The sequence below is a fragment of the Trichoplax adhaerens genome, genomic scaffold (genome assembly GCF_000150275.1).
Source record: "Trichoplax adhaerens TRIADscaffold_3 genomic scaffold, whole genome shotgun sequence".
In the NCBI taxonomy this organism is placed as follows: domain Eukaryota; kingdom Metazoa; phylum Placozoa; class Uniplacotomia; order Trichoplacea; family Trichoplacidae; genus Trichoplax; species Trichoplax adhaerens.
The window spans coordinates 9,595,233-9,620,258 of NW_002060945.1; the positions used below are offsets into that span (position 1 = coordinate 9,595,233).

At 35.1% G+C, this 25,026-nt stretch overlaps 5 protein-coding genes across 5 annotated transcripts; 2 read left to right on the forward strand and 3 right to left on the reverse strand.

The window, feature by feature from the left end:
* Positions 1-2,018: 2,018 nt before the first annotated feature.
* TRIADDRAFT_22941 (uncharacterized protein) lies at positions 2,019-2,567 on the reverse strand (the record flags this gene model as incomplete). The annotated part of the gene is made up of 1 exon (XM_002111251.1): positions 2,019-2,567. One exon carries the CDS (start codon positions 2,565-2,567, stop codon positions 2,019-2,021), a length of 549 nt encoding a protein of 182 aa, XP_002111287.1.
* Positions 2,568-4,234: 1,667 nt separating this feature from the next.
* Positions 4,235-10,421, forward strand: TRIADDRAFT_22645 (uncharacterized protein; the record flags this gene model as incomplete). Its single annotated transcript, XM_002110716.1, has 24 exons — positions 4,235-4,344; positions 5,086-5,188; positions 5,818-5,912; positions 6,295-6,400; positions 6,565-6,647; positions 6,800-6,869; positions 7,180-7,290; positions 7,389-7,551; positions 7,704-7,825; positions 8,041-8,148; positions 8,237-8,299; positions 8,390-8,473; positions 8,551-8,595; positions 8,711-8,797; positions 8,887-9,033; positions 9,100-9,174; positions 9,238-9,307; positions 9,403-9,508; positions 9,590-9,674; positions 9,741-9,842; positions 9,923-9,976; positions 10,051-10,113; positions 10,198-10,248; positions 10,341-10,421. The coding sequence occupies 24 exons, from the start codon at positions 4,235-4,237 to the stop codon at positions 10,419-10,421; spliced, it is 2,184 nt and encodes a 727-aa protein (XP_002110752.1).
* Positions 10,422-12,750: 2,329 nt separating this feature from the next.
* On the forward strand, positions 12,751-15,298 carry TRIADDRAFT_35747 (expressed hypothetical protein). Its single transcript, XM_002110717.1, has 4 exons — positions 12,751-12,821; positions 14,408-14,525; positions 14,785-14,847; positions 15,005-15,298. The coding sequence occupies exons 1-4, from the start codon at positions 12,816-12,818 to the stop codon at positions 15,058-15,060; spliced, it is 243 nt and encodes an 80-aa protein (XP_002110753.1). The 5' UTR covers positions 12,751-12,815; the 3' UTR covers positions 15,061-15,298.
* Positions 15,299-15,742: 444 nt separating this feature from the next.
* Positions 15,743-18,021, reverse strand: TRIADDRAFT_55104 (uncharacterized protein; the record flags this gene model as incomplete). Its single annotated transcript, XM_002111252.1, has 9 exons — positions 15,743-15,868; positions 16,163-16,228; positions 16,350-16,397; positions 16,487-16,532; positions 16,702-16,850; positions 17,006-17,113; positions 17,404-17,469; positions 17,556-17,643; positions 18,002-18,021. The coding sequence occupies 9 exons, from the start codon at positions 18,019-18,021 to the stop codon at positions 15,743-15,745; spliced, it is 717 nt and encodes a 238-aa protein (XP_002111288.1).
* A 4,001-nt stretch (positions 18,022-22,022) lies between these two features.
* TRIADDRAFT_63808 (uncharacterized protein) lies at positions 22,023-24,070 on the reverse strand (the record flags this gene model as incomplete). Its single annotated transcript, XM_002111253.1, has 2 exons — positions 22,023-23,527; positions 24,001-24,070. The coding sequence occupies 2 exons, from the start codon at positions 24,068-24,070 to the stop codon at positions 22,137-22,139; spliced, it is 1,461 nt and encodes a 486-aa protein (XP_002111289.1). The 3' UTR covers positions 22,023-22,136.
* Positions 24,071-25,026: the final 956 nt, after the last annotated feature.

Below are 25,026 nucleotides of genomic sequence, written 5' to 3' on the forward strand. Positions count from 1 at the left end.
GCTGACTCTAATCTACTTAGATTTTACTAATGAACATATTGCAAGAACGTAAATTATAGTTTTGCTCATGTTCTTGCTATTTGCTACGATATTGCGGCAAGCATTAAGATGCATCAATGGGCTTATTATTATTATTTGCCCAAACGTGATTTCTTGCTCTAGTAAGAGTACAGTATGCCATTCACTATGCAACACAGCATTGGCTAGGTTGTGACAAAATAGGTGCTTCATTTGTATTATTGCAGTATTTGCATCTTGATAATAGTACATGCATAAATCGGCAATTTGCTAATGCGCGTATGTTTATTACTCATATTCAATAAACATATTGCAGACTTCTTAATTATTAATATGTCGTTTTACTTACATTGGTCAAGGCAGTCCAAAGTCAATAATTTAAAGCTTCGCTCTTGATATGATTTATCCTCTGAGAGAAATGCTATTGGTTTGGTTACCATCCATTCGATGACAGGCTTAGAAAGTGAATACTAAATAACGACATTTAACCGATGATCCAATTGATTTGTTGTTCGATATACAAAAATTAACAGCTATTTTCGGTATTTAAAATGCCTTCTAAAACATTGGTATTAAACCAGGTATTATATTGTCGCTGATTAAGTACGGGACTGGATTATTCGTTACAAAAATCTTGACCCAAAATTTTGCTAAAAAGCTAACATTTTGGATGAACAATGTAATAAATATTTCATGAGACTAAGTCGAAGGTCTTAAATTGTAAGCAGAATGCATTTGCTACCATTTTATGATTACAGTATTGCAGATCGATTCCAAAAACATATCTTAATTCTTATACTGTACAATTCAGCTTTAGGATTTTGATGAATTCTACTTAACAGTTCATATTCATAACTTGAAGTATTACATTATCGACCTTAAGAATACTAAGAAATTGTTGGTACAAAATCGTCATAAATTGTAAAGACGTAAGAATATAAGCTCATCGTATCAACTTTCTTAGTTACAGCTTCTGTAAAACATTAAGAGAAAACGATATAAATGCGACAAATACTAAAATTATGATTGCTATAACAACTCTATACATTACATCTCTACGCTAATAAAGTCGAATACTTTTGTATTTGGGTTTTGCTGCGAAGTAGCAAGAATTAACTAACTACGAATAAATCGTAGTATGACTCTTTTGTTATCTAAATTAATTATCCAGTATTGTAGTCGATTTCAGAAGATAGTACAACGGACGCAAGCAAATATAATTTCGATTATTTTGACTTTTGCCAATAGTTTATTGAGAGTTAACTTGATCGGCAGTAGGTAGATTTGATTACACGTGTCTAAAAGTAGTCTTTTAACTAGATTGTACAGTATATCTAGCAGATCAATAATGATTCGGAATTGGTTACAATAAGTAAAAATGATTCAACACGTACATTTGTATTAGTTCTGTTCCATCCTTTGACAAGAATCTTTTACGTCAATTTTTTACTCATCTTTAAGTATATGTGCGTAATGGAACAATTAGATCTAGGCTACAATAATATGATGTTAAAATTTGCAATTACAGTTCAGTAAGTATTTACCCAAAGGAATACAAAACATGTACTGTAAGGGTAAAATAGATGATATATTATTATACATTTGTTTGTACGATTGTACTGTTAAAGTAGGAAAATTGTAGGGGATCAAGGAATATATACTACATGATAACTGGTTACTAATGGAAGATGTTTAAAACTAGTTGTGGTAAAACTCACTGCTATTTGTCTAATATACATAGACAATTCCAATATTGCACGTATGAAATTTCTCCGGTGAGAGACGCGTCTCGTAAAAGTATAACTTATCGATAAAATAGGATAAAGCAATATATTTTTACATGATGATTGAAGATAGATTAAAGCATCACTGACATGTATGCATGCCAATTAATTATGCATCATCAGTACTTATCATCATTGAATGATTGAATTGCATGGTACAGAAAGAACAACAGGATCAGGTCATCTCCATTTCCCAAAGTTCATTACTAGTTGATTCTATAAGCCCGCTAATTCCTTCTGTAATTGCGCTTTCTTGCTTACTTTAGCAGCTTGTTCCGCGTTGAGCTCTTTGATTTCACCACTGTCAAGCTTTTCCTGTAATTCCCTAATTTGGCGTAATTTTTTTTGAATATTTCTCTTCCTACTATCCGATAGTTGACTATGATCAGGCGTAGGTTTATTCCATTCGTCGGTGCTAGTAGGTTGATTTCCGATAGTGCATTTTTCTAACTTGTCGGCGGCATTTTGGACATTATCATGGCTTGCAGGGGAAGGCTGATTTTTCAACTGTTTCTTTAATTTTCGTTGTTCATTTTTCTTTTGAGCTTTACTCTTGGCTTTGGAAGATTCCGTTGTGTCTACAACTAGGCCTGGAGGCATGGATGAGCTCTGATTCTTAACTATCTTTTTACCAATACTTTCATAGGTGGCCATTTCATCCTGTGGCACATAACCTTCTTTGACCTTTCGCTCTTTCCTCCAAGTGCCATCGGGTCTTTTCGTAGCCGGAATACTATATGCCGATTTCTCATTACTCGTTGCCATGATTCAAAATAAGCCTATTTCTACTCATCAAATGATATTATAAGAAGAAAAAGTGATAATGATCCTCTACTTGCTTGAGCTATGTTGATTTTCCAACCGATTTGCAGTTTGCAGGTGTTGGTTGAATGAGGGTTAAAATGCTTGAAGCCCAGTACAGTAGTTACACTGTGCAGTGTGCACTGTACACTGTACGCGCGTACTGTACTCTACAGTGTACAGTACTATAGTTTCTTTTTTGACTGTACAGTACAGTAGTAGTACAATACTGTAACCATGAACGAGAGATCTCTCTCTAGTAGTGCTGGAATTCCTGGGTCGAAATGAGCGATCGAGCGGCGATTTCTCGATTTCCAGTAGCCATGAAACTGTACCCAATACAGTACTGTGTGTTGAAAGAGTCTTCAATGTCACATACAGTACAGACTGTATGTGCTAAGCACGTACTATAAAACTCCGTCAAAGCCGTAGAGGTAAGTAAGAAGAAGAATTAGAGTCCGAAAACTGCCTTCATGTTCAGAGCTGTTGGAACTGTACTACAGTACAGTATACTGTAGAGTCCAGTACGTTGTACAGTACAGTACCGGACCACCAGAAGGAGGCCCAAGTGGTCCGGATCTGTCCAGTGGTCCAAGCTGTTGAAACTGTACTACAGACAGTACAGTACAGTATTCCAGTTGTACAGTACTAGACTGGAATGCAAATTACACGGTCTACACTCTACAGTACTGTAGGCACGGACCGCCAGAAGGAGGCCCAAGTGGTCCAAGCTGTTGAAACTGTACAGTACTGTACAGTATTCCAGCTGTGTAGTACTGTACAGTTTCAACAGCTTGGACCACTGAACAGACCGGTTAAGTGCCCATACGCAATTCCAGCAGGCACGGATCACCAGAAGGACGCCCAAGTGGTCCAAGCTGTTAAAACTGTACTGTCTACTGGACTGGAATGCAATTTACTGCAGGCACGGACCACCAGAAGGAGGCCCAAGAGGTCCAAGGTCTGTCCAGTGTTCCAAGCCGTTGAAACAGTACAGTTATTCCTGCAGGCACGGACCACTAGAAGGACGCCCAAGGTCTGTCCAGTGGTCCTAGCTGTTGAAACTGTACTTATTAGTGTACTGTACTACAGTACAATATTCCAGGCACGGACCACCAGAAGGAGGCCCAAGTGGTCCAAGCCGTTGAAACAGTTCAGTTGTTCCAGTCCAGTACAGCGTACTGGACTGGAATGCAATTTCCAGCAGGCACGGACCACCAGAAGGACGTCCAAGTGGTCCATGGTCTAGTCTCCACCGTCTGTCACAGTACTGTAGTTGTCCATGGTACAGTACAATGCACCCTACATCACCGCTGGGAATACTGCAGTATACTGTACGGAACAGCGGGTTGATCTTGTATGCAATCCCCTGCCCATTTGTACACTGTACTGGTAAAGTGGATATTGCCCATTTCGTCTTGCTATGGGTAATGGAGTCTTGGCTGCCATCATAGTTACTCGCTCAAAGCCTCATCATCACTTACCTAACTTACTGTTCATGTAATCTTACAAACAACATTTTCGTGCCTTCAACAATTCAAAAAGTGGAGAACAATATCGTAGTCAAGATTTCAATTATTACTTCTATCTTAAGGCAATAACGCGGATTGTTGAGTAATCCAAGCAAAATGATGAGGAAAAGCATCGACTACGACGCAACTTGGGCGTCATTGCGAAAAGTCATCTTTGATGTTCTTACATTGAAACCGGTGGATCGAATTATATGGAGCGATAGTATATCGTATCCTTAACATCATAGGTCTATTATTTGTTAGCCAGATATTCATTTTCAACCTTAAAATTGTTGCAATCCAATAGTAAACGACCTTACAGGATTAGTGTGTTGACATGATTGTCCTAGGCAAGCCTATACAGTACTGTAGCGCCATGACCAAATGGATGCAATACTAGCAGTCATGTTACTTTACCCTATGATCGATCAATAGGGTAGAATGCCTTGATCTCTTAATCATGACAGTACTATAAAATTGATCAATCGATGAAATAATCATGTAAGTTACAATGACTTTCCTATCATTCTGATGGACTATCTTACTTCATTCTTGCTATCATGAACTACTGTAACAGTATTGTGTCAACATGATTCTGTGTAGTCTGTAGCGATCAGTAAATAACTTGTAAACTAAAACTAAAATTATACCTACTCACCATGATGATCAATATTACAACACTGTACATAGGTAAAAGTAGTTAATATCCAGTGTTACAGGAGATTAAAATAGCTTCAATTACAATTATATCTGGTAACTAACTATTACTATCATCATGGATAGTCTATTGCAGTAGCTGTGCTAGCTCAATTTCAAAACAAGGAAAGAATAGGGATCAATTCAAACTTGTACTACTCTCCAAGAGTTAATGGCGATAACCTGACTATTATATTCTCTATGTACTAATACATGACTATGACTTGGAGATATTTTCTTTAATGTCAAAATTTCTTACTCGCTCATGAAAAAAGTGATATTTACTCTATTTGCATCTCTTCTTCGGAATATATCGAGCGTATTTACAACGATTGCAAGGAATTCCTTATTTCCCATATTACCCATATTAAAAAGGAGGTAAGTTGAATGAAAGGACTGATGTTACTACTGCATACACGGTACATGCTGAATCACACTATGTCTAAAGATATAGTTTAGTAACATGTCAATACAATATCAAGTTATGGCTGCGCTATGCTTAGTCTTATGCCTTAGAAATATTTTCGCATGTACAAGTCACGCAAGGATGTGATGACGCAAAACTAGAAATGTACTCTTTTTATATTTAGGCCATCAAAGAATTACTTGCCTATTTTAATAGCGAAATAGTTTAATGCTGCTGATTAGTATGATGAGACAAATAATTAATTTTAATTACATATTAGCTACATGGTGGAACTTTTAGAATGTACTAACTTAGATTTAAAAGGCAGCATCCTACTCTGCTAAAATTAAAGGCTAAAGGGCATAGCAGTAATAATATTACTAAAATGTCATAATGCACGTCGTAATTCCAGTGATGTGAATTTGACTTTACCCTTAAATTTATACACTGTACCGTAAATCGTCTCATAAAATAGGGTCCTTTCTACAATAATGTAATACAGTAATTATTCATCAATCACATGATCGCAATTGATATTTTGACTGCAGCGTTCCAATATATTTCATCATCACTATACTAATCTCTTATTCGCCAATTGTAGCTGACTGGTGTATACTCGCAAGCTTTACTGAAAAAATATTATGAATATTGGATAAAATTTAGCTCTGGAGCCAGTTATCTCAATTCCATGTTTACGTATGTTTAATAGCATATTTAGTTATAAGTGTTATAAATGTAGCGTTGTCAACGATTACATATGAAATAATTGATATTTATGTAGCTTAAAATTGAAAAGTATTCATATAGATATAACGAAAGCAAGAAATTATAACTGATTTTAGTACAGAATTATGTGATTTAACAAAACAAGGCACTACAGTAACCGTAATCACGCGCTAGTAAAATGATTGCAATACGCGTACAACCTTACTTCTTAATAAATATTACATGCAATCCGGCCCTTTATTCTCCACTTATTGTATCCTTATTAACTATTTTTCATTATCGAGTCTAGCTGTCGAATATGTACGCAGGTTCAAGTAGTTTTTTACTAAATCTTGTTTCTATCATCTACCAGGTATCTCAATCGTAGTCGCAATTATATGCATGGAAGCGACAGCTCTTATGAACAGATGCCCTATTCAAGCCAAGAGAATGAGGAGCTACCAGCAGAAATTGGACAAGTAATTAGACACGCTAATTTTCAAATTTTTTATTACAATATTAGTCACTATGTTGTAAATTGTTACATGCAGTTCTAATAGTAATGTGCATTAATTTACGAATGGTTATCATCATTGTTAACAAATTCATTATTCCATCAATTATTGAATATTTTTTAACACAGATTGCCATGCAGCAATGGCAGGAAATAATCATTGAGGAATACCAAGTTGAATTGGTCAATGTTTTACTTGCTGCCATAGAAAAGTTTGTAGCTACCCTATGAACTGATATTTTTTAATATTTCAAATTTGAATGTTGTTATGACTAATTGTTACTAGCCGTTGTAATATCATGCTGTCTTCTATGACGTTTTATATAAATCTATATATAATGATTCTTATCTAAACACTTCACAGTGATCGTAAAGAAGAAAATATTCCTGTTGCAGATTTAGTACAGGGTGTTATCCATTCGTTTGGTAAATTCGTTGAACTCTAAATTAAATTTTATCGCTAGTAGTTATAATGGTATACAGTAGATAACACTCTATCAGATACATTCTGACAATTATGCCTAATTTATTGTTTGATATCATCAATTTACAGTTAATGTAAAAGGGGATGAAGTAACATCTCTCAAGGTAGGCTATTATCCATTAGGAAAGACAATTGTATAGTAATTTTGTATTTATTTAATACATAAAAATAGATGAAATTAATATATAATCCTTACGGATATCCTTTACAAATCTACTGAGAACATTATCTTATAACCGACAAAATATACTTCACTGTAGTTTTATCAATCGGTATTTGAAGCTCGGCTCCTGGAAGAGACAAAAAATTTCTATGCTCGTGAGCTTGCTCGACTAAGGGAATCTTATGATTTTTCAGGATTCATAAAGGCCGTATGTAAAGCTTACATTTTATAATACGAATATAGATAGCTGTTATTTACCTATTTAAAGTTGCTAAACAATCTATGTGTCACATTACATTTTCGCAGGTTAAGAATAGAATTGATGCTGAGCAACACCGGTGTCAGAAATTTTTTCATGTTAGTTCGCATAGTAAAGTACTGAAAGCGTGCATATCACGACTAACAGCTGAACAGATAGACTATCTCAACTGCGAATGTGCACGACTTGTAAAAAATGAGTTAATCGACGGTAAGCATTGGACTTTTTATATAATAGATCTTTAGCGTAATAATGGATTGTAATTAAATTTCAGAGCCTTCGGTATATCATATTTTACAGTTGCAGTGCCAATAATAGATTCCAGACAATGTATCTAATTGATTTACATATATCACTTATAGATTTAAACTGTTTATATAAATTACTGAGATTGGTTGATAATGGTCTAAAAGTTATGCTTCAGGAGATAGAAAGTCATATCAAAAGAATTGGTAAGTTGCTTGTTATAAATTTATTCAGAAAAGTAAACTTGATACCACGCACTAAATATTATATAATACGAAATAGTACGCAACACTAGTAATAAAGTAAAAATGTTTTAGGCGTTGAAGTCACTGCTGACCTACGGAAGGAAAACGTACGATGAATTGAAGATTGTAGCAGATCGAATCTTTCCATACAATTTTAAATAAAGCATATTAAATTATTAACAAATTTTCTTTAAATGTCGTATTGTAGACTTGTGAAGATTATGTGAATGCTATGCTTAAGGTATCCGATAGATTTTCGACACTGATCCAACAGGCTTTTGAGGAAGATCCGGAATTTAAGACAATCTTTGGAAAAGTAAACTAAAGCTGGCCAGAATATTTGATATATAGATATATTTATTAATTTAAGGCAGTATCAAATGACATCATTATTTAAAAAATAGGCCATCAGAGCTGTAATAAATCATTCGAACTCTTCCAGTACTCCTATCAGGGCTGCTGAAATTGTAAATGATACCGTAGCTTTTTCAATTAATTCTATTGATCAGTTTTATTCGGGTCGTTTCTGTCTGACTAATGTAACATTTTTTTATTAGCTCGCTAGATACGCGGACATTCTTTTAAAGAAAGGTTCGAAAAACTGGAGTGATGCTGAGTTGGATGATAAGCAATCTCACGTGGTTAATAAAGAAGCCGAAATACGTTTTACTCTTCCTGTTTGATTTATAGCTTTTCTTACTCAAATTTATCGTTTCAGATTAACCTATTTAAATATGTGGACGATAAGGACCTATTTCAGAAGGTATTAGTTCAAGTTTTGCTTCTACAATTTAAGTAGCGATTTCCATTCGAAGAGTAGTGCAGAAGGCTATTTTAGCTACTACAGATCGCAAATCTCATTCATTGATTATATTTAGTTCTATAGCAAATTCTTAGCTAAGCGATTGATTATGAATGGATCGATATCGTTGGATGCTGAGGAAGAAATGATAAAAAAATTAAAGGTATTAAAAATTAAGTAAAATACTCAAATTTGTCTAGATCTCGGATATACATAGCCACATTTGATTGTAATATCTTCTTTGAATATCAGATTATTTGTGGTTACGAGTATACAAGCCGACTACATCAAATGTTCACAGATATACGTTTGAACGAAGGTGTAAACAGCGAATTTTCATCTTATTTGAATAAGAAAAACATCAAATTAACCGTGAATTTTAGCGCCAGCGTCCTACAGGTATGTAGTCATGCAATAATATATCACTTAAAACTGCTGACTTTTTGTTTCTGTTACCGTTACCAGTCTGGAGCCTGGCCTTTAAATCAAACTTCTTCGCCATATTCTATACCACCAGATCTGGAAAGATCGCTCACAACGGTATTATTCTAAGTTTGATACAATAAAATATTCACTTAGAGTTAATCTTAAATCTTTTTTCAGTTCGAAGAATACTACTGCACCTCGTTACACCGTGGAAGAAAACTAGTTTGGTTACCTTACCTCTCTACTGGTAAAATTTAATACTTATAGAGCGAAGTGTTTATAATTCGTATGCAGTTTTCTGTAAAACTAACCAATGCTGCAATTTGTTAAATCCCTTTTTAGCTGAACTTCGTATGACCTATCTAAAGAAGGGTTACTATGTCACTACAACAACTTATCAGATGGCAGTTTTACTTTTATACAACAATGCTTTATCGTATACAGGACGGTAGGTCAATCACTGAATGTAAACTATATTAAACCGTTAAAGCTATACTTTTCTAATATAAAGTTGGTACAATTGCAACAGAGATATCGCAACGTGGACGCAATTGACTGAAAAGGAATTAATTAGAACTCTCTCCAGTCTAGAAGCAGCAAAAATTCTAATTAAAGTTAGAATTTTTAATGAATGTTCTGTTACAGCAAAAATTTTTTAAAAGAATGTATCGTAATTATAGGAAAATTCCCGTGAAGGTAATAGTTATAAGCTGAATTTAGAATTTGGTAATAAACGCACAAAATTTAAGATAGCATCATCGTCTATACGTGAGAGTCCTCAGGTAAAGGATTTTTAATTGCTCCCCTTATCCATCTAATTTAAAATAGTAGAGATAATTTACCTATTTTTTATGTTCTTCAGGAAATAACCAAGGTTCACAGTAGAATTGAAGAAGAGAGGAAATTATTCCTACAGGTAAAAAGCATGGATAACTTTGCAATTGAGTGTTTCGGTGTCTAAGTAATTAAATGTTTATATGTAACTTGCAGGCAACAATAGTTCGAATAATGAAATCGCGAAAAGTCTTAAATCATAACTCCCTTTTAGAAGAGGTTAAAAATTTATTTAATGCGTGTGATATCGTATAGTCATAGATTGCAAAAGTTTCCTTATTCTCATTTTAACCTGACTGTTAGGTCATTAAGATGTCAGTTAATAGATTTTCGCCCTCCATTGTGCTTATTAAGGTAAGTTTTCGAATTACTATTCTAATCTATGCTATACAAGTATCTACGGAATAAAAGCTTAAATTCTTAACGTGGTACTATATCATTGTTAGAAATGCATTGAACTTCTGATCGAGAAAGATTACATGAAGAGAAATGAGGGAAGACAAGATGAGTACAACTACATCGCGTAAAATGCGCAGTGTGACACTTAATGGCTTACTCGATCTTAGTAATGTAAATGAGAGCTTTGTGGCTAAATAGCATGAAATAACTCTGTTCCATATATCTCTTGTCGTGATTATTGCAAAATCATAATTAAATGAATGAGTGAATGAACGATTGGTTTTTTACCACCTAAATGATTTGAGTGACTTATTTATTGCCAAGCTCATAGTTGTCTATATGATCCATTGGATACCTGTAAGGGCAAAGATACGTATTTTGCTATGTACACTGTACAGTATAATGATGCGATAATTAATAACTTTTTCTGGAAATGTCTACATTGTAACGCAAGAAATATCTTGCGTTATCTGGAAGTAAACTAATTACTGCCTATAACTTTTACCTGTGTTTTATGTGTTCAATGATAAAGTAATTCCATCAATAGGTACTTGAATATACTATAATTTTACTTCTTGATACGATGCTTAGAGTCGCTATCCGCTAAAGCGTGCAGTTATGCTGTAGTACATAATGTTCATTATCTATCAGAATTGAAAGATACTATAATGAAAACATTACGATCTACGTAGTGCTGCATATTAAGTACGTATAATATAGTGAAGCAGTACTGAATTATTTAGTAATTTACTGTAGATTAGAATTTAGAAAGCTAATGCACTATATTATAGTAAAATGATCCACGTATCTATTGTTGGTCCCTCGGTATAATTTGATAAGGGTACATTCAGCCGGCAAATGGTGGTACGTATATAATTGTAGTATTGCATTAAATCAGTTCTTAACAATAAAACTTATCAGTCTAAAACTAAACTAGCACGAAAATTCTTGTTGGGTAAGGGTAACAGCATATTACTACGGTAGTGAACAGCAGGCGATACTATACATATTTAATACGTGCATTTAACGTGTATATTAGGTAATAAGGTACACGAGTGAAAAAGGGGACAAACATCTGATTCGTAACTTCAATTTCTTTAGTTTTACACACCCGTATAGGGTCTATACACAACTTATAATAAATTCGTAAAACTAGCGAACAAATTTACGCTTTCTTTCGCTTAGGAATATCTAAAGAACAAGCCAAGGAAAATTGGATGAAGAAGGCGGATAAATTAATCGGAAAAAAATGTGGCAGGGAGCATGGCAGTATTTCTAATGATGCATGATTACACTTTAGTGATACGTTCTATAGCCTTCTAAATATCCATTATTAATACTGTAATAACATTCTATCGATTAGTGACTACTGTAATACAAGAACGAGAAGGTTTTACGATAAGCCTAATATACAACGTACAGCAGTCGTTGTGGTATACTATAGTATAATTTCTTCGAGGTATAAATGCGATATACAGTACTGTAATAACAATACTCTAGCGATTCTATTCGTATACAAGAATACGCGTATGCAGTGTAATATTAGAAGATCATCGTCATGTGCGGTGAGAAGGTTTTAGTATACGAAGTAGGATTAATCCAAGGCATTATTTGAACTAACCAAAGAATGGAGTAAATGTAGCATAGTATAATCTCTTCAGATCACTCATGAGAAATACGATATGATAATTAATTATACCGGCCGAGAACACTATATCGATTGACAGCTACTGTAATGGGGGGAGGTGAACTAGATACTTTTTACTGTTGTTCTACCTCCGATGGACATGATGACAACAAAGAGAAACTCACACTAATTCTAATTTAATTAAAAGGATTGTGTATTGTAAGCTAATCCCCTTTAAAAAGGTGAAAATTGAACGCAATTTGAAGTATTCCTCAGTCTACACTGTGCTCTTAAAAGAGCATCGAGAAAGGATCGAGGCCCATTCCACTCTATCCCACAGCATTTAGATGATTGCAATTTCAAGGGCATTGACTTGCAACAAAAGAAGACAAACAAAATGGATGATTCTCGCAGCACATCGACGCAGTATTTGGCAAGGAATCATCCTATCCCATGATCAACGTTGACATACGATTGAAATAGTTGTGTACAGCTATGGACTACTAAACAGAACACTGCATTTAGTAGTCCATAGCATAGCGAAGCAGAAAAGTTCTTGTCAATACTACAGAAGGCATCGAGAAGAGTCGAGAGAAGAGAGTTATTGGTATTTGTTTGTTTGTTTTTATTTATTTATGGCTCATAGGACGGACGTCCGGATTGTTTGCATAAGTAAAAAAATCTCCACTGTACTATACACTGCATTGCTAACATGATACACTACACAGTCAGTACTATAGGCATGACTAAAAGGTGCATGCGCTTACACACAGACCCTCGCCGCGTGCAACCAGTACATAAATCGATCGGCCAGATCCATTTCTGCACTTGACTGGTTTCCAACGAGCTGCAAGAAGGTACCTGGAAAGCGGAAAAAAACAACAACAACGTTAGAATGGAAGTAAGTAGCGTTAAAATGGATCAAGAAATCATTTAATCTCAGCTGTTACCAGTACTAAATGAGAGTAAAGCAGTCATTGAAATGGTAGATTTGGATGTTAGTTGATTTGAGTTTTCCCAGTACACTTATGTCGGAAAGTTGAACCTTAAAATAGGACGCTTTTACCGTAGGGAGTATAGACATAGTCGTAAACAGTGTCGCAGTGCCATGGCGATAACGGATTGATGAAGAGTACAATATAGAAGGATTGTTGAAAAGCTCTCCATGAAGTTATTTTAAGCTGTTCATCATTTTTCCTTTTTGTTCGTTCTATATCCTGCCTTTTTAAATTGAATACAACTCATTAACTAAATACAGTCGTGAAAAATTTCTTATTCAATGACAATCCTATGGAAATGGGAGATTCCTAATTGCCATCATGATTTTGTGTTCAACCAGACTAGCTGATGTTGATATTGTCTGATCATCAAATAATGAATCATTGACTTCATTGTTGTTCACCAGATTGGACAGATGAACAAAAACTGACTGTAGGTCAATTAACTTAAAGTATTAATTATAAATGAGAAGCTGTCAATGGACATAAGTGACGGTCAGTGTTGAGCGTATTGCATACTACGGACTATGGACTGCAGAGTGGTCTTTAGAAGTGTTGTTATTCTTCGATTTTGATTACAAATATAACAAGGGATCAATCGTTCGATCCAAAGGGCTAAAATGCACATATAGTGTAAACAGGCATGCATCTTTACCATCCTACTGCCTAACCTGATCGAAAAGCTGTGCTCATGCTTCTACAGAAAATCTAAAATCAAGTCAACATACCTACCCTACAGCAATGCAAAACCAATACTGTACTGTAAAAATAAATTATACGCATTATAGTACACGTATACGTAGAATGTAAACTATAAAATAGAATTATTCAGTTTTCGTCTACTGGTATTGTTAACTTAATATACGTTCGCAGATTATTCTTCCGAATACTACAATATCTTTCGTATGTAGTCGTGGTATTTTCAAAACTAATAATAGTCAACAGCAACATCTGCCTGCTACGAAACATACGAGTGTTTTTCATGACTGCAACTATACTGATAGACTAATACAATATTTGCGATCCAAAGTTTAAAATTATGAGATTGGCAGCGAAATTTCCACTCGCATTTTACAAATTGGTTTTCAATACTATTAACTCTCTAACTTGAGTATTAATTATAGGCATTTTTAGTGTTTTAGCAGTCTCAATCGAAAGTTACCTAAGATAGACATATGGATCGCAAGTCAGTTCTGTAAACCCAACCATTAGCATTATGTCCTACAGTACCATTGTGTTTGACGCCAATTAACAGTGCTTCAATTTTATATACACAACTGTAATTGTAATTGTAATTGTATGTAAACTATCTATCTATCTATCTGTCATATTATATTCACACTATGTACTTCAAGTGCAGCATTATATTAAAGACAAATCTACCCATAAATTAAAAATTACACAATTACATATTATTGTTACCTTACAAGATCGACTGAATAATAATATCGCTTTAAAATTCGTTAAATCCTCATATCTACATTTGAAGGAGGAATTCAAAAGTGCGGTAGATAAGATCAACAATCTTGCAAGTAAACCTTCCAATGAGGATTTATTAGAAATATACGGTCTTTACAAACAGGCAACTGTTGGCGATTGTAACACTGGTAAGTTATAATTTGTAATGATCACCAAAGTGAGATAATTTTTAATGCTAAACTTATTATTAAAATTTGCATATATACAAGTATACTGCATTTCAACGCTATCCTACTCATTACGCTGGTCATAATAGTAGGGAGAGAAAAGAGCTTCTCATGAATTTATCTATTCGTTGAAATATGCTTTTCGTATATATCTAAGCAAATATGAGTATGAAAATGAACGACAACTTTAACATCAATTAATGATCTTTTAATTATGTAGATCGTCCTGGATTTTTTGATCAAAAGAATCGAGCCAAGTGGGATTCATGGAATTCTAAGAAGGGTTAGTAAGCGATAGACATAAATAGAACTGTATCTTAATTTTTCTATACTACTGTACATTACTTATACTAATGTTAGAGTACACTCTAAAATATAAATACTGTATTGTGTTAGGAAACATAACCGATTGTAAATTTTGACTCTATTTTCTAATTTAGGAATGAGTACAGAAGAGGCCAAACAAGCTTACATTAAGAAAGCAAACAGTTTATAATGCAGTAGTTTGGGAATGCTAGTGCTATACACAATGCATTGTACACTGCATCTTGTCTAGTGATGCATTATTACGCTAGTTCTATAATTATAGTTATCCTTTATTAATTTGAAATGTCATGATCCATAGTAACCTTAGGATGTACTTTTCAGTAGGCGGTGAATAAATATTGATGCTTATTCTTTGTCAATCTGAAGGTATCAATTATTATGACCAGATAAAAAATTCAAATAAAAACTACGATTTAACGTATATGTAATCTTGGCATAATCACGCTTCGTATTAACTATCACTTGATAAGGACGCATTCGCTCCAAAAGATTTATAAGTTAAGATAAAAACAACAGAGCCGATAGGATCCATTGCTAGGATATTTCGTGTATACAACATAAAATACAGTGCAATACATCCAATATGTTAAAATTACCTGAGAAATTAGTACTTAGCATAGTACTGTGCTAACTCAATTAAGCTACTTAGTATGCAAGAATACTCCTTGAAAGGTAATACTAAACATTTTTTAAGTATATAAATATCCAGACTGGTCGATAAGCGACAGTATTACGTCAAAAGAGCTATCATATTCCACAAAATACTATATCATTTTCGTGATTGTCAATAATCTTAAATCATGTCTGCTCATCTTACTTGTATTGTAGTCAACAGTAATTAATCATAGGTTTTACTTTCTTGCCGATTTTGTTGACCTGTACTTTCTCTTTCCTTGTCGGGTTATCTCACTCCTATCAGCATTATCTTCCTCATGATCCTTGCCTTCCTTCATTGATCTCCTTGAATTCCTATTTGGCTATCATTAAATTATGCAGAATGCATTAACTTTGGTTGATACACGAAGTGATCAAGCAAAATCGTCTATAATGTAAGCTAAGCAGTCGGCCAGGTACAGACACCCGATTATTCTGATAGTTTAGTTGATTACCTACTATACACGTATTACAGGCTTAAACGGATTTACTTACGTAGAAATATCCAAACTACTTTACAGCAGCATGGAATAGGACGTAACAATTTGCATGTTATAGACTATAAAGTTAGATTAAGTGCATAGCATATTAGCACGCCTGTTATCTTACTTTCTCACCTTTTTAATGGTAGAATAAGCGGCTGATACAATTTCGGTTCGACGATTGAAGTGATTTGTAGATTCCTGAATTTAGCAATTTTTACAAATAATAATCGATTTTATCAAGTGGATTTCAAAGGACATACATATTACTATTTGGATATGGTATCATCTTACTATAATTAATATGCTGTACAATTCGTACCTCGTTTATATATGTATTATCCACAGCATGCGTACTTCCAAGAAGTGACTAACAGTAAATGTAGTTAAGTAATTTAATTTTTAATTTCAATGGAATAGTCATATCATGATAACATTCACCATTAAAGATCACTATACCTTTTCGCTACGAATTTTTTTCTGTTTCTCATAATTACGAACAGAGCTTATTTATCAGTTAAAGATATGAGCAATATATTAAAAGAAATCTAAGATTAGATAATTTCATAAATGCAATTTAGTTATCGAAAAATTACATTACTGAACAACGCAAAGTGTACTAATAAGTTGTAGTCTTGGTAGTAGCTAGATAACTCTAAGTTATCGATATTTACTCTATGAGTTCCTGGATTAATTCTCCTGAAATTCTACCAAGAGATTCTCGCCAATCCTCTACGTTGACAACTTGTTGAAGTTGTCCTGTTGCATTTGCAGCAATCTGCTTTTTAAGGTCGTCATACTGTTCATGAATTTCACTAAGATTCTAACAATATATCAAAAAAAGCGTAAGGTTTAACGTTCGAACATTAATCTACAGTATAATACTATCTAAAATAAGCATATCTAGTAGGATTGTACAGTAATACGCGTATTCATAAGTTATACTGTAAGCTGAAGTAAATAGCTATAAGGATTAACCTGCAACGATTCAATGTCTATAGCGTTTGAGACGGCATTCCTGGTTAATATGACTTCTGATTCATTCTCCGCACTCGGAGAAATAATCTGATTCGAATTAAGGCATAACTGAAAAATGATAACATAATATCATCGAAAGCCATTCATCGAGAAAAATACTGTATAACTATGGCGTAATTTCAAATGAAAAAAATTTTAAGCTAATTAGGAAAATAAACCAACTCTAGTAGGCATTGCAACAAATAGAAATGCTTTTCCATTTTGTAAAATTCTTAAAATAAAGTCTGCGTCGTGGTGCTGCAATTAAATTGAAATGCTTCTATTTTAGTTCAATTTCCTCCTATCTTGATAGTAAAATGATGTGTGAAGCAGAACATCTAGAGTAATATCAAACGTACATTATGTTTCCGAATTGTTTCCTGAAATACATTCAACTCGCGATACATTGCTTCAGTTAGGCGAATCTATGGACATAACATGTTATCATAATTGAAGTAGGATAGCACCATATATTAAGCAGTACACTTTTATAGTTATTTTATCGACTTACCTTGACTTTGGGGACACAAAGTTGCGTTGCGTATAATGAATATAGGAGATACAAGCCACCAATTCTCATTTGAAATTCATATGAGGAACTTAGATATTCACAAGCGATTGAAAGTAGTTCGCACGTAAACTAATTGAGAATTACATGAGGCATTTAAGAAAGCTTTTTATGGTCTTTGCTGCAGAATGATAGTATTACTGTATTTTAACAGTCATTTCCGAGCGTCTGACTATAGCTACCTCAAACTACTGTACAGTATAAGTGTAGTACGAAAGGTATCATAAACGAAGACTAGAGTGGCCCTATGCTCTAGCAATGCGTCATTTTAGGTTTTCAATTTAAAGATCAAATAATGATGATCTTCCTTTCTAAGATTTTAGATCGAATAATATAATTCAATACTGTACTGTATAATAATTTTTGAACCTAAAACAATCCTGTCTTACCTTATTTCGAAAGTAGCCATCGCGGTGGATGCTTGAGGAAGGAACCAGGAAAGTTTACCATTTTGAAAAGAAATCATAAGAGTTATAATTGGGTATTCATTACAAGATTAATTCAGGTTATTCAAAATGACCCAAGCCCAATCCAGACATTACCTAGAACTAGTGCAATAATAGCGATAACTATAGTAGTAACGATCTGTGGTGAACGTAACTAAGTGTAGAATTAACATTTTTATCTTTTATTTTTATTGCGTAAGGCCTGAAGATGACCTTGCAAAGTGCAAATCGCATTTCGTATTCATGGATTAACGATAAGACGAATACTAACTAAGTGTATGTACACGTGCATCAGCCAACTATAGCCAGGTTGCTGACGAAGTTCCATGGAATATCAAGTACTCATAGAACTTTTATTTTATCCACTATACACTCTATTACCATATTATTGATGAAGTGAACAAATAGCAACATTACTGTAGGTTACAACAGTCCAGCTCTGTACTCGTATTCAGAAATAAAGACAATTTTGTAAAATAAGAAGAATTACTGTACTCTACTCTTGTCTTGGGATCACTGCACAAATATCCATATCTGCAATCCTAGAGGGTTTATTATGGTATCTTTGCAAAATTTGATCTCCATTTATAGGAATTGTATCGAAATTACAAGGCTATGTCAAGTCAAGACAGTCCAAGTAGGTGATAGTACCGTAAAAATAGTCGATTACTTAGTCAAGGACGGTTGATTCAGTAGGCATCACTGGCTGCATGATGTAGTCGAATATTTATGTTACTGATGCATCTACGATCATTGAATGTAATGCTACTAGCTTACCAGTGGATAAAGCTAAAATTACTTTGTCTCCATACGTGTGAGAAGTCTTTAAAGCGAACGCTACCAGTTTGAATAAACTTGCTCAACAAGGAGTTAAAGTCGTGAGAAACGGCTGCCATGTCCTGCACAAGAATGAATTTAACTCATCAATCGGTTCTGCAACCTGCAACAATTTTGTAATCTTATCCCATTCAATAAGTCAATTAGTAGCCATAACAACCTTTCACAGTATGATGGATAGGTAAGACTTTAAACTGCAAATGAATTGACTTCCCTAATAGCCTTTCTACCTGCCTTTTTGACAACCTGACTGCGGTTTATTGCTGGCTTTAAATCGCCATTTCCGTGCCAATACGCTATGACTAGATGATGATCAACGACTCGTAGGTGTTTACGTTGTGTGTCTCTATAATGGTAAAGGATACCAGCCAGTCCATCCATGTCCTCTGTCTGTATATACTGTCGTCTATTTTCAATACAATGTACTGAGCCTGCGTTGAGACTACCAGATCGTCACGATCGAACTCCAGCGTCACTTCACGGTACAGTACAGTACTGTACTGTACAGCATGGACGGTTTGCCAATCCATCCATGTCCTCTGTCTGTATGTACTTACATTAATGTACTATCGTCCATTTTCAATACAATATACTGAGCCTGCGTTGAGACTACCAGATCGTCACGATCGAACTCCAGCGTCACTTCACGCTGTACCGTACTGTACTGCATTGTCGATTTGCCAATCCATCCATGTCCTCTGTCTGTATATACTGTCGTCCTGGACGACAGCATATGCGGACAGAGGACATGGATGGACGACTCGTACATTTTCAATACAATGCACTGAGCCTGCGTTGCGACTACCGGATCGTCACGATCCAACTCTAGCGTCACTTAACGGTACTGTACTGTACTGCATTGACGGTTGATCCCTACTTCCGCACTGACTTGATCTGTACTGAGCATGTCTCATCTTCATCATCTGTTTTTAACCAATCAGACATTGACAACTGTTTTTCAACTCGACAGGCTACAGTACAAGATACTGTAGCACACTATTTACTATGTACTCTACTCAACGACAGTAACTTGATTACAGAAACAACAAAGTTGATATCCATTTGTACAAACGTTTGCAATGATCCCTTCTAGCAGAATGGAGTATAGTAAATACGATTTGGGGAAGTTTTGGCGTAAAAATGTACAAAATAGAGTGTAGATTGTTGAATTGTATTTCAATCCAGGCCTATACAGTAGAATAGGGTAACTGCACAACTTTTAAATTTGGAGTGTAGTTCATTCTTGATATTTATTGATCATGCAAAATTTTGAAAAATACCCAATTTCAGTGATTGAAATTCACACCATTTGCAAACGAAGGGGAAGAGAGATACAGTACAAGTAGAAGAGATCTGGATAGAGAAGATTCTGTGCAAACGTTCAATATCACATCACATACTACGCTGGAGTGCTGTAATCAGTTTAATAGGATTTGGAATTTTTATAAAAAAATAATAATCAGTGCATCACTAATTTATAATATCCTATGGTTGTGTCTCGTTTTACATACTCGAAAAGCTAGACGCATTGGACTTATATAGCAATATTCGAATAAGAATAATTTTTCCGGGCTACGACAGTGCTTTAGAGTGATAATATCAAAGTATATTATTAGCGGTTCCATAGTGTACACAGACACTTAAAATTAGTCTTATTCGGAGTAGTCCCGACATCGAAGTTGAAGAAGTTGTTCACAGTCATTACTAAAGTACAAATCAGTAGCGTTAAAATTCCAAAATACAGGTTATGAAAGCTTTTTCTAAAATGGACACCATCTACAGTTGGAGATTGCTGAAAAAATTCCAACGAACGACTCAATGACGAATTACATGCTCAGTTTTGGAGTAATAACTTCAGTCTTGATTAATTGTAATACTTATTAATTATTATCGTATTGAAACAACAATTACTAATGTAATAACGAAGAAATCTCGGCCTTCACTTTAATCTGTGTCAATATACGAGTGCATCGCGGGTTCTGTGACGGAACTGCTACCAGATTCTAAATACCCACATTAGGATTACGTAAAATAGAATCACTTCAATTTGACATTGTTGGCTATTTGCTAGATATCATACTGTAGAGTGTAGACTAAAAGGTATGTTCCAGTTCTGGAAGGTTTATAATAGAGTGTAATAACAAGTAAATTTTAAATAATGGCACACCTTAGTGTACTATCATCCCAAGGATCACTGGTGAAGAATTGATGCGTACCGAATTTAAAAATTTATAAATTATCAATATAACCCTAATATTTCAGGAAAGGGGGGGGATGGGACGCGTATTACAGGAATTACAGCCATATCATTACCTTGCGCTACACCATTTCTAGCTTATTAATTATGAAGTGTTAATGGAGACTTAGGTAAACGATACTGTATATGAAGTGTTATCAACAATGATGTTCAATGAGTCAATTGATATACACCATATCATAGCCCTGTAAGTGTAGTGCAAAACGCTTTTTGACAAGTAGACTGAGAAGTAATATCTTAGTCATCTATCACGATTGTTGCTTGAACTCTTTTGTATTTAAGTTAGTGAGATTCATGATGAGACGCTTTGATACATGCTAGCACGTATCTACAGTTTATACTGTATAGTATATGGTGCACTGATTGAAAATCCTTTTAAAATAAGCCTCTATCACAAGAATTTCCTATGAGCTGTTTGTTAATGCTACAGTTCTTCAAGGTCAGCCGAATCCCTATCTTAGGAGAGGAAATACTGGATAACACCCTAGAGCAACCCTAAGACTTCAAATTACAGAAAGTACGAGCACAGATTGTTTAAAACAAATTGAAGTTAAACTAGTAAACCCAAGTAATCCATTGGACAAGTGAAACACCTGATCTTGGACAAGACTCGCAGATTCTAACATTTCGCCTTAATTCTACTAAGATAGTACAGTATATCACAATAGAGGAGTGTACACTCTTGTAAAACCACTACACGGTGAACTAGCCATACATAAAATCTGAGGCTGCTAAAAGCGATTAAACTATCAAAATACCTACTGTATAGTAGATAATCAATGGTACACAACACGAACTAGCAAATGATGGCAATCAATTTAAAATTCACCGGAAATAAACAGCAATCAGAACTATCTATCAGGTGAAAATAGGATATAGAGTAAAATTTATTCAGTTCATTTGAAATTTCAAATAATGTAGCACATAACGTCACATATTGTATTAGTCGAGACAAGAAACATAATCAGGTTAACAATATCAATTTTAGAATAACATGGTACTCATGCCACCTTGTTCACTTTGTTCTTTAACAAATGTTTCAAAATACTGATATATGATTGAGACAGCAAGCAATATTCCAGTACCAGATCCAATGGCTCCCATAAAATCAGCCAAAACTGATAAAGCACCAATACATAAGCCACCAAATGCAGCAGCAGTAGGAATGTATCTGTTTAATTCGTGGATCATTGATTTTTCACGGTGTCCTCTCATGACCATTTGCTGTTCCTTTAGTTGTTTAGCAACATCTTTGGCGGAAGAACCAGAAATATCTATCCATAATTTAGAAAAGACAGCGCAAGAAGTTAGCATAAAAACGATGTAACATACTGCATGCATAGGATCGCTGATTATATGAGCTGTCGTATCTGGCGGCGATAAGTAATAGCACAAACCACCAACTGGATAGGCGCGAGCTGGGCCGCCTCCTTCGTAATTTTCCCATCGGCCAAGTAAATTGATGAAAATGTTATCACGGAATCTCAAGGATAACATTTGAGAAATGACGTAAAAGTTGGAAACCAAGGCACTCTGTAAAATGATAGGCATATTGGACGTATAGAACAATTTGATTGGGTAAGATGTAGTCTGGCCACGATAGCGAGCTGATTTAATTGGTAGATCAACACGAAAGCCTTGGAAGTAAATAACAATACAGAATACAAAAATGGTGGCAAACAAGTTCATCATGTTGGGCAAGTTATTGCGATATAAGGCTTCACGTAAGGCACGCACTTTATCACTTCGGGTGGCTAATAAGTGAAATAGAGCGATAACAGCACCCTCAAATTCAGTACCCCGTCCAGTATTGATTGTAGCGGGGCTAAATGATTTCCACACGATAGTTTCGCAAATATTGGTAGCAATAAAAAGCGATATACCGGAGCCCAAACCGTAGCCTTTTTGTAATAGTTCGTCTAACAACATGACGATGACACCAGCAATGACCAATTGTATGACGATGAGTGCGCAAATACCCGTACCAAGATCACTTGGATTGCCATACATACCAGTCAGCATGTAAGCGATGGCTTGGCCGGCAGTCATAATGATACCGAATAACTTTTGAGCACCGTTAAAAAGAGCCCTTTCCTTGGGAGAATCGCCAACTTCGATAATTTTGGCTCCTGCTAACACCTGCATGATCAAACTTGAAGTTACAATAGGATTAATGCCTAATTCCATCAAAGTACCACGGTTGGAAGCCATAATGACTCTCAACCAATAAAATGGATCCGCTGAATCGCTTGATAAGATACCAAAAAGTGGAATCTGACAACATACCAAAAAGACGAAAAGGGTAATCGCAGTCCATAGTAATTTTTCTCGAAATTGAACTTTCCTTTCAGGCTTCGCGATTTCAGGAACGAAAGCTACAAAAGGAGCAATATAATCTAAAATTTTGATACCCATTTTCTTCTAGGCGTTTATTACCTATCCAACACAACGTCGGATAAACTGACGATAGAATAAGATCCAATTGAGATGAGGAAAAAGATAATTTGTTGATTTTTTTTCCCTTCTTCCTCACGCGTCCTTTGGTGAATGAAGGAAGAGTTGAAAGAAAGAGCGTCCAGTACAACGCCAATGAGCCAACACGCACGCCAGTGCTTGTCCTGTTACGGTCCAGTACGGTACGTACAGTCACCCTAACAAGTGCCGTGCTGCAACTCCACCGTTTACAGTGTACAGTACGTTACTACAGTCCGTTGCCAAAGTGAAATCATCTGTAAACTTCTTTTAGTACTGTAGCTACGTGTCTCGATACGTACATGGATGACGTGCGGTGTGACTAAAATATGCAGCATGCCTTTTGCAAGGTGCAGTATAGTACTGTATACCGTACCGTACCGGACATGTGTTTGGTAACCCGTTGCCCAATGCCCATGGTCTGGCGGTCGGTCACGTGGTGTCATTTTGGTTGAAAACGTTTGAATAAAAGCAGGACAGTACGGTAGACTGTACATACAGTACACCTACTAAGTGGATGATTTCTGAATATGAATCAATAATGAAAATCATCAAAATCGTCCAAGCTGAATGATAAAATGCTATGGTTTGACCTACTGATTCGTAAAATGAGGTTTTTTTTAAGAACTGTCTGGACAATTTGAAGGACTTTGCTGTACTGTGAGTGTAGAGCAGTCCCTCAGTCTGTCCGTGTTCCTACAGTGCAGTACAGTACAGTATTCAGCATGAGTACAGTACAGTACAGTACAGTACAGTGGAATACTGGAAGAGCGAACTCAGCTACAATTATTTTAGTTTACACCGCCAGGTTGATGTTTTAAGGGCGTTTATTATTTCAAAATTGTGACTTTATCCTGAAAATTGAATCTTTCTCGGTCAATAATAACAACTCAACTTTATGCTTGTAATTGTAGATTATTGTCATGGAACCAACTGTATAGATTATCACCATATTCATCCATAGGTTTACAATGAAACGCAAGTCTTCTTCGTCACACCACGCTACCCTACCTATACGGCTATACCCAGTATCGATCTAGGTGCAATTGAGATGCAGTGAGACATAAATATTTTTCAAAAGTAATATGCAGCTCAACCAAGTCAGAAAAAAAAAGCCGATTCTGATTTTGACTCTACATGATCATTCCATTAGACTTATAATAAACCACCAACAGTAATATTTCATTGATGATCATGATTTGAGGCGTTATCATTGCTAAATCAACATGGTACAATTTGCTTTACGCGAAGAAGCATACTTTCTTCCATTGCCAGTAGAATCAATCAATTAATGGAACAGAACCACTCAGTAGCAACGCAGATCCATACAATTGGCGTTAATTGGTTGACATCAATCATGGAAATCACATCCGCAATAAAACATCAATGATACTTGGATACT

Bases quoted from the DNA above. Each gene is read 5' to 3' on its own strand.
- TRIADDRAFT_35747 (XM_002110717.1), top strand. The intron at 14,526-14,784 runs GTAAGTTATAAT...TTAATTATGTAG, and splicing joins TGTTGGCGATTGTAACACTG to ATCGTCCTGGATTTTTTGAT. The intron at 14,848-15,004 runs GTTAGTAAGCGA...TTTCTAATTTAG, and splicing joins TTCATGGAATTCTAAGAAGG to GAATGAGTACAGAAGAGGCC.